The sequence below is a fragment of the Vipera ursinii genome, assembly GCF_947247035.1.
Source record: "Vipera ursinii genome assembly, chromosome: 4".
NCBI classification, from domain to species: domain Eukaryota; kingdom Metazoa; phylum Chordata; class Lepidosauria; order Squamata; family Viperidae; genus Vipera; species Vipera ursinii.
The window spans coordinates 60,378,181-60,387,193 of NC_139514.1; the positions used below are offsets into that span (position 1 = coordinate 60,378,181).

Below are 9,013 nucleotides of genomic sequence, written 5' to 3' on the forward strand. Positions count from 1 at the left end.
TTGCGTATAGTATCTCCACATTCTGCAAAAAAAGACAACAATGTGGAAACAGTCCAAATTAGAACCTATGTAATACATACTCAGATTCAGCATGCTACCTACAAGAGGCAATCTTTAGCTAAATAATTAGTCACTGCATCAATAGAACAGAAGCCAGCTAAGTTAACACATTCAATAAAAATAATATAATGAGGAATCTTTATATTATAAAATAATAATAATACCCCAAATGATCCCGTTTCCTCATGACCTTGGATCTAATGAACACCATTTAGGCAGCTTCCAAATCCTGCCTCTTTTTAATTTACCTGCATTAAGATTCAGTGAAATCAATTCTCCACCAAATGCATAAAATTGACTTCTGTTTTTAATATTAAGCAGGCTCAAAAGATAGTTGATTGAAAGAACTGCTGGAATCCACTCCAGTGTAAAACCATCTATATTGTTGCATACAATAAGTTTGTCAAAATGAAACACTAAATAGTCAAAATGCAATACTGATTTCTTTTGCATATGGGGTTATCAATGACCCCTGTGTTCCAATTTCCATCTTTTGTACATTATTATGTGTGATGCTTCATTACTAATAGGTTCTGAAGCATCCTATGCTATGTAATAGATCCTTTTAGCAGAATTCCTGTAGTTGGCAAAGCAGCAGATGGGCAACTGCCAGATTTTGTTATACCATCTGGCTGACATTGTTTTTCTTCAGGGACAGGGGATTGAAAATCTTTCCTTGCCAAATCTGAAGGGTTAACAAAAACATTAGACACTGCATTAGTATCAGGACAGGATGCCTGTCCATCTCCTCAACTTACATATTTTGGGGTTGAGAGGATTTTGTCACGAGGCAGTTGATGCTGACAAAGTAAATGAGAACAGAATGTCATCTCAAGGGAACACTTGGCTTAGTGGTGATTAATTAAGTTTTGGTATTTTTTTGCAATGGAGTGCAATCTGGATGTGGCAATAAAAGAAATATTTCGATGGCTCCTGGGCTTATATGGAGAAATAATGCTTTCACACTCTTTATTGTTTGTCCTGATTGTTAGAAACTGCAATGTAACTAAATAAGACATTTTTTTACTGGGAAATTATACATATACACACACACAGACATGCAGATCTATCTATCTATCTATCTATCTATCTATCTATCTATCTATCTATCTATCTATCTATCTATCTATCTATCTATCTATCTATCCATCCATCCATCCATCCATCTTCTATCTTCTATCACCTTCTATCCAGGGGTGGGATTCAGCCAGTTTGCATCACTTTGGCAGAACTGGTAGCTAATTTTTTGTTGTCCAGGCCCAGAATGGACTTCCAGAAGCGGCATCCACACAGAGAATCAGTTGTTCACATATTTGAATTCCACCACTGCTTACAGGGCAGGGAAGATGGTGGCATGGCAACAAAATCAAAATCTTATCTTTCAGTATGGATGGAATGTTGATGCTATCAAAGAATCAGGCTTTGACTGTGCTGTTTTGTCTGTCCTGTTTTCTCTTTTAATCTTCCCCCTTAGATACTTTGGTAGCCATGATTAGGCCATGCTTCCCAGCACATCCTTCCCAACTTTTCTTCTTGTCAAACAGAAAAATATTTTGGCCTATGAAACTATTTAAGTCTGTGCTCTGTGCTAGGATTTGGGGCTAGAAATTGTACTCAGAAGCATAATATTTAACTTCACAATCCTTTCATTTAACCTAAATCAAGAATCACAGAGCTAAGAAAGTGAAATCACAACAATTTTGGAAGAAAATCCCAGTTGTTTCCTTTTCCTATTTAAGAAAAATGGACGAACACCTTTTTTTGTGTTACCATGGATTTACTTTATATTATAAAACTGTCATAAACTGTTTTAAGATCTAGCACAAAGCTTTTCAGGTTTGCTACAATGTTTAGTACTAAGTGATACTAAATTAGATAACATAATGACAAATCAAAATTATAAATCAGGTTAGCTATTGTGTTAGAAAATAATATCATATAAAGCAACTATAAGAATAATTAATATTAGTGTTGTTATACCACCAAGTAAGAAAAAGAACTGGTTCAAAAATACAATTAACCAGTGCAATCAGTACTTTTGTATGACACTGCTGTGCTGGACTTTAAAACAAGTGAATTATAAGAAAAAATAATCAAATACATCAAAGAGATTAAGTGAAATTTAAGCAGAACAGAACAAGGTTGAAAGGTTATATTAATTTATGAATTGCAAAAGTAAACGAGCACTACAACTAAACAGATTTATTTAAAATGCTCAGAGTGAACTTGTGATGGTGAATTAAATCATGGAAAATCCCATAGGAGAATGAATGAAAAGATAAATGCAAGTTACAGTTAAGATTCTGTGAAAAACTAGATTAGTAGTTTGGTCTTTTCCGGTGAGATTCTCACTAATACCTAATCTATTAGATTTTTTAGTTTCAAATTGTATATACTCTAACAAAGAGGTCTCCAACTTTTCTGGGCTCAGGGCCTGGATGGAAGGAGAGCAGCTTCCAAATTGGTGTGTGCGCATGTGCATGCAAGCAGGGCCCCATGCACTGTCGGGGCACTAGTGGCCCCGTTCGTGCATGTGGCATGTGCTGACACAATGCGCATGTGCAAATAGGCCCCGCACACCCACCCGGTGCTAGCGGCCCTGTTTGCGCCCACAGACATGTCCAAACAAGGTCACGGGCACTAGCATGAGTTGGGGGGGGAATGTACACCCATGTGCGCGTGCACTGGCCAGCCTTTGCCACAGCCTGCTGGCCAAGAGCCTGCAGCCAGTCTCAGGCCACAGCCCATAGGTTGGGCACCCTTGCTCTAACACATTGTCACAAGAGGGCCTGTTTACCAGTGAGGTGCAATATAGTGGAACTCTAAGAGACGTCAGTCAATTTCTAACATATGATTTCCAGTTTATATTCTTTTAAACTGTCCAATATAAATTTTCAATTGTAAAAGTTCTAGAAACCTCAAATTTGATTGAATTAAAATTTTTGACCAACTGATCTGAAATTTCCATGTTCATTACTGCTGATTTGAAAGAAATTTCCAGATTTAACTATAAACATTTTAGTGGAACTCTGAACTACAGAAGTACAGAAGTTCTTGGCACTAACTATAAGGATTTTATACAAGATTTTAGCAATGGCATTAAAGCCGCAACACTTGTATCCTAAAGTGTCTATGGCATTTTGGACCCATGCAAAATCACCAATCATTACTAAGATGTGGGTTTTTAGGTACACATCTAATTCAGTTGATATAACAATCCTTGCTTTCTAAATGCATTAATATTTGGCTGGTTCCTCAGCAATATTAATCACAACCTTAATATTCAAATATCACTAATACAGATGGTCTCTACTTGGTGACCACCTGTTCATCAATTATTCAAACTTTTGACAGCATGGAACAAGTTTGACCTATGACTGGTTCTTGTACTTACATCAGTCACAGCATCCTGTGGTTATATGACCTGCTTTCCCACCTTCCTAGAAGCAAAGTCAATGAGGAAGCTGACAGGAAATTACAAATGGCAACCATGTGATGTGCATTTAAGAATGGTATGAGATTTGCTTAAGAACAGCAACTGGACCCACACTAAGCATTGCAGTCATGTGGTATTACACTTTGTGACTACTTCACGTAGCAATGGAAATTTAGATCCCAGTTACCATAGTTAAGTGAGGACATGCTTATCAAAATAATAGTAGCATTTTTTGCATTGACTCTTGTTTCTTGTTATAGGAAAACAATAGTGGTACTTTCTAGCTATCAGTCATAGATAGAGCATACACACACATTAACCACAGCCACTTTGTAAGCAAACCACACCCTTTTCAATGTTTCTCTAGTAAAAACCATCTACATCTGCAGACTTAGCATTTTTAATATACAGCATTTATGACTTCATTTCAGTCATTTGTTAGACAATATTTATTGCATTCATTTCATTTCAAATGTTAACAATATAATATCCTTGTTTCCTAGATAGATTCAGGTACTTAATAAATATCCAAAGGGGACTTCCGGTGGCGACGCGGCGCCGAAGACAGCCGTCTCCGGGCTGTCTGCTCCGCAGCTGTGTTTATCCATTGTAAACAGCGCCGATCAGCTGTTTAGATGGATTTGAAGCCCCCTCCTCAGGAGAAGAGGAGGGGGTGAGGCCCCAGGTAGGGGTTGAGCTCTCCGGGGCCGCCTGAGCTGAGAGTTTTGGCGGCTGAAGGATTGAGCCCCCCCCGAAGCCTGGGTTGCTCCGAGCTGCGCAGCGTCTCTGCTCCGTGATTTTTGGAGCAGAGCCAGGCGTTAGCAACCACCCCTGCCAGAAGGAAATACCCTGGAGTATCAAGATGCAGGCAGAGCGGTACAGGAGGTCATGGTGATGTGGACTTTTATTTTTACTCTCTAGCTCAACGGATTTTATAGCTTCAAAGTGAAAGTGCGCAACAAGTGAAAGTGGGGAAAGATGGTGGCCAAAACTTCTAAAGCTCTTCAGAGTGCGGGGTCTTCCCCGGTGCAGCAGACCTCGTTGCAAGCTTTGCTTCCTCCTGCATCTCCTCCGGCATTGACGCTTAAGGATTTACAAGACGCTTTTGAAAAGCATTCACAATTAATGTCTGATATGATGGATGAAAAGTTGAAAAAGCTGGAGGAGAAATTGGAGAAGAAGATGGAAGAGAAGTTTAGAGCAATGAGGGTAGACATGTTGTCTATAATTGAAAGTGTAGCTGAATGTGTGCAAAAGCTGGAGGAAAAAGTGGAGGATCTCAGTCAAAAGAACTCTATATTAGAAGTAAAGGTATTAGAGAATGAAAATATAAGGCATAAAATGGACGGAGAATTGAGCCTTGTTCAGTACCATCAGATGCAGTATGCTATTAGAATTAGGGGCTTAAAAGAGAATCCTAAAGAAGATTTAAAGCAGCTGATCTCTGAGGCTTTGGAAGTGGTATTGGGCCAGCCAGCATCTGAAATTGAGGAAAGTATGGATAAAATTTTTCGTGTAAATTCATGGATTGCAAGACAGAGGAAGTTACCCAGAGATGTGGTGGTCTATTTTACAAAGAGAGTAATTAGAGATGAAGTCATTCAAGCTGCTTATGATACTAAATTGGTAGTTGCTGAGCAAGAAGTCCTGGTTTTAAAAGAGATTCCTCCAAAGATTTTAAGGAGAAGGAAAGATTTTGCATTTCTTACACAGGAACTTAAGATATGTGATATCAAGTTTAGATGGGAGATTCCAGTCGGATTGGTGGTGATGCACGAAGGTAAAAGACATCGTCTGGTTACTGTGGCCCAGGCACGTGATTTTTACAGCAATGTGTTAAAAGCGACTCCCCTATCACTTCTGGAAGCTGCAAAGGGATTTGGCGAGGGAAAGACTCAAGATGTTGCAGATAGACAGACAGAGGAGAATGGTGTTGGAGGGGATCAAGTTACAGTCTCATCGGCTGCTGCTGGAGAGCAGAGGATGTCGCGTGCCGCCCTAAGACGAGCGAGACGAGAGCAAGAGCAAGACCAGCAGAAAGTCATGGAATCTCCAAAGTGTACTTACAGTGAAGTTGTGGGAGGGGCGCGGTCCAAAGAAGTTATAGGGGCCATGTCAGACGTGCTCCAAAAGCTTTGGGGCGTCAAGATTGGTGACTAAATTTCTAATTTAGAATGTTAGTGGATTAAATTCATCATAGAGGAGAAAGAAAGTTTTTCAATATTTAAAACAATTTAAAACTGATGTTATTTGGTTGCAAGAAACGTATATTAGGGTTATGGACTAAAAGTATTTATTGAATTTAAGATTGGGTACGTAAGCTCTTAATTAACAACAAGTTGACTTTTCTTAACTTACTACATATAAAGGGTACTTAATTGGATTTTTTAAATTTTTTTTAATTTTTTTTCATTGGAGATTGGAATGGTGTTCTAGACGTATAGATGGAAAAAGTGGGGTGCTAGATTGTTTAAATTTCTTTTTTATTTGAACTCAATGATGATCTGGAATTGTGAGGGTTTTTTTGTTTTTTTTTTAAATTAATATGAATAAGTATTGGGACTAAGAAATTTCATTTAGCATTTGAGTAAAGCTCCTTTTCTGTTTTCTTCTTTTTTTATCTGTAATATTAATATTGTTTGTAATCATTTTACATGAGCTAGAGGGTGATAGAATTAATAGTTTATTGTAGATAGCATATGGATGCTTATGTTTGTTTTTCGCTTTATACCCTGTATTTAGCTCTGGGAAGTCGGGGGGGAGGAGGGAATGGGGGAGAGGGATAGGGAGGGTTAGATAGGGGTGGGGGAGGGGGGATTGATAAAGTCAAAATGTACTGTAAAACATTTTTAAATAAAAAAAAATAAATATCCACAAGGAAGAAATACTCTTTGTTATGTATATACAGTCAAATAACTCTAGCCACTAGCCTCTCTTTCTGCAGGTGATATAGAAAACGTTTTTTAAAAATGAGAGGATGAGCTGTGAGTCAGAGATGGAAAAACAGTAGTCTAACATTGATTTGCCCAGCAGTTTCAGAATTAATTGATGGAATCTTCAGGAATCTGCATTAATCTCTGTCTCTTATCTCTCTCTTTCTCACCAGTGCTCTGATAAATGCCTATTTTTCTGTAGAAGTTAGAAAATTAGATTTTGGGTCAGTTGAATTAAACCTCAGACTGTGATCTATTGTTGTCTGTATAGACTTCCAACAATCTGCAGTTATTGATTATTTAATAGCTATTTCATTTATTTTTTACATAACACTCATAGCATTTTGCCAAAAAAATGAAGTCCCCATTTTCACATCCCATGAACATTAACCAGCATCAAAGCAAGAATCATATTGCCAAAGCTTTCCCAGTCCACCCCTATTTTCCCTGAGTAATATGCTCAGAAAGGCTGTCATATTACTCTTGTACTGATTTTATAGGAGCAGGAATATACCAACAATGTCATAGTGAATGCATATTTTTTGTAAACAAAAATGGTTTGAAATTCATAAGCTTCCCTTCAGTATGTGACACTGGAGATGCATGGCTTTTTTGAAGAGTTGAAGCTAACATTTGGAGATCAGATGCCTCTTGCCATTTCAGTTTGGGTATATAAATATAAATGTAAGCATCAGTATAAGCCAGGTGTTATACTTTTTACACTGTGTCAATTTCAATAGAAATGAGAACAAGTTTTTTTAGTTTAAATATAAAATAACTCATCCATTATATTATAATTGACCATATGGAGATATTTGCTCAACAATTAGCACCTCAAGAGATATTACATCATCATCATCATCATCATCATCATCATTATTATTATTATTATTATTATTATTATTATTATTATTATTATTATTATTATTATTATTATTTCAACTTGTATACCCCTACTGTTGTTCATAACAATACTATATACTCCAATTTTAAAATGTTTTCAACCCTGAAAAAAGAAGTTTGGTCTGCTCTAGAATTTTTTTTAACTCAATCTATTGTTACAATCTCATGGAAAGTGCTATTGCTATTGGTGTTTTTGGTCCCTCCCCCCCATTATGAATCTTTCCATCCTACTTCTGGCTGTTCTTTTTACATCAAGTGATAGGTGAGAAGATCTAAATTATCATGTCTTCCTTGGTTTTAAGTGGTAAATTTGCAGATCACAAGTAGATAATTTTAAATGTATGTATATTAAGTATCCCAGCTATTTCTTAAAAAAATTATTTGGGGTTTTGTGTTTGTGATTAAAATTCCCATATTTCCCAGGACAGTAAAGTTTCACATTTTTTCTTATTTTTTTAAAGTACCATAGGCATGGATTGCAAACTACATCTCGATAGGCTTTAGCAATAGGATTCTTGCTTTGATGCTGGATTATGTTCATGGGATGTGAAAATGGGGACTTCAGCTTTTTGGCAAAATGCTATGAGTGTTATGTACACAGAGCAGTGGAATATAAATAAAGTGACTATCAATGCAGTCCTACTCAGGTTGACTCACATATTAGCCACAGGGTGTCCTCTGGGAACTATTGTCAGGTAAGTGTGCTGACTGTAACCTTTGTCTATATCTGGAAGTAAAATGAAAGATTTGTGGATGTCATAGGGACAGGGGAAACAATTTCTCTTCCAGTTAATGGCCTCAAAATAACATTAGGCCTTTTGTGGATAACTTCTAAAAATATATCCACAGTGAACTTAAATGGATGTGGAACAGCATGACAAGAAGTTGCCTTAAACAGAAATCTGCTGTTCAGCTAACTGAAAAGACAATGTTACTTTCTCATGCAATATTGTGTAGGTACACCTTGCCTCCTCTGCTGAACACTGGTCAACAATGGTATTTCACCAGATTGGTGGTTAGTACACTATTTCAGTAAGATGCTATAACCATATGCCTTGAGAAATGTTTGATTATAACAAATAAAATTTTCTCTCCTTCATCTTCTAAAATAAAGGGGACATTTCTCCTATATGACTAGATAGAGCCCAGACTCCCCAAAATTGGGCTTTTCTTAGGAGCAAAATAGGAATATTTTCCACTGCCCTCTTCAGGGTGTATTTTCAACCTTCCTGTCTAGCCAATAGTCCTACATAAGTCTGACCTTTCTTGTTTTTTTGTTTGTTTGTGTCAGAAGCATCACAATTAAAATAAGACACAGTGTAGGACAGGGGTGTCAAACTCAATTTCATTGAGGGCCGTATCAGCATTGCAGTTGCCCTCAGGGGGCTGGGTGGGTGTGGCCTGGGTGGGTGTGGCCTACTGGGTGGGCGTGGCTAAAGTGCGTATGGCCTACTGGGTGGGCATGGCCAGCTCTACATCATTCGCATCAAGGGCAGGAATGGGACATATCTGAGAGTCTCTGGCAGGAGGAGGGTTTCTGGGCCAGGGCCAAGGCAGTGGGGGCCGTTCCCTCACTGTTTCCAGCATGGCTTTGCGGGCCTCATGAAACCACTTTGCGGGCCGGATCTGGCCCCCGGGCCTTGTGTTTGACATGTCTGGTGTAGGACATAAAATTTAAAAT

General features: G+C 38.0%; 1 protein-coding gene across 1 annotated transcript; it reads left to right on the forward strand.

Moving 5' to 3' along the window:
* Positions 1-4,832: 4,832 nt before the first annotated feature.
* LOC310640524 (uncharacterized protein) lies at positions 4,833-6,297 on the forward strand. The gene is made up of 2 exons (XM_083362826.1): positions 4,833-5,934; positions 6,014-6,297. The coding sequence occupies exon 1, from the start codon at positions 4,838-4,840 to the stop codon at positions 5,654-5,656; it is 819 nt and encodes a 272-aa protein (XP_083218952.1). The 5' UTR covers positions 4,833-4,837; the 3' UTR covers positions 5,657-5,934; positions 6,014-6,297.
* Positions 6,298-9,013: the final 2,716 nt, after the last annotated feature.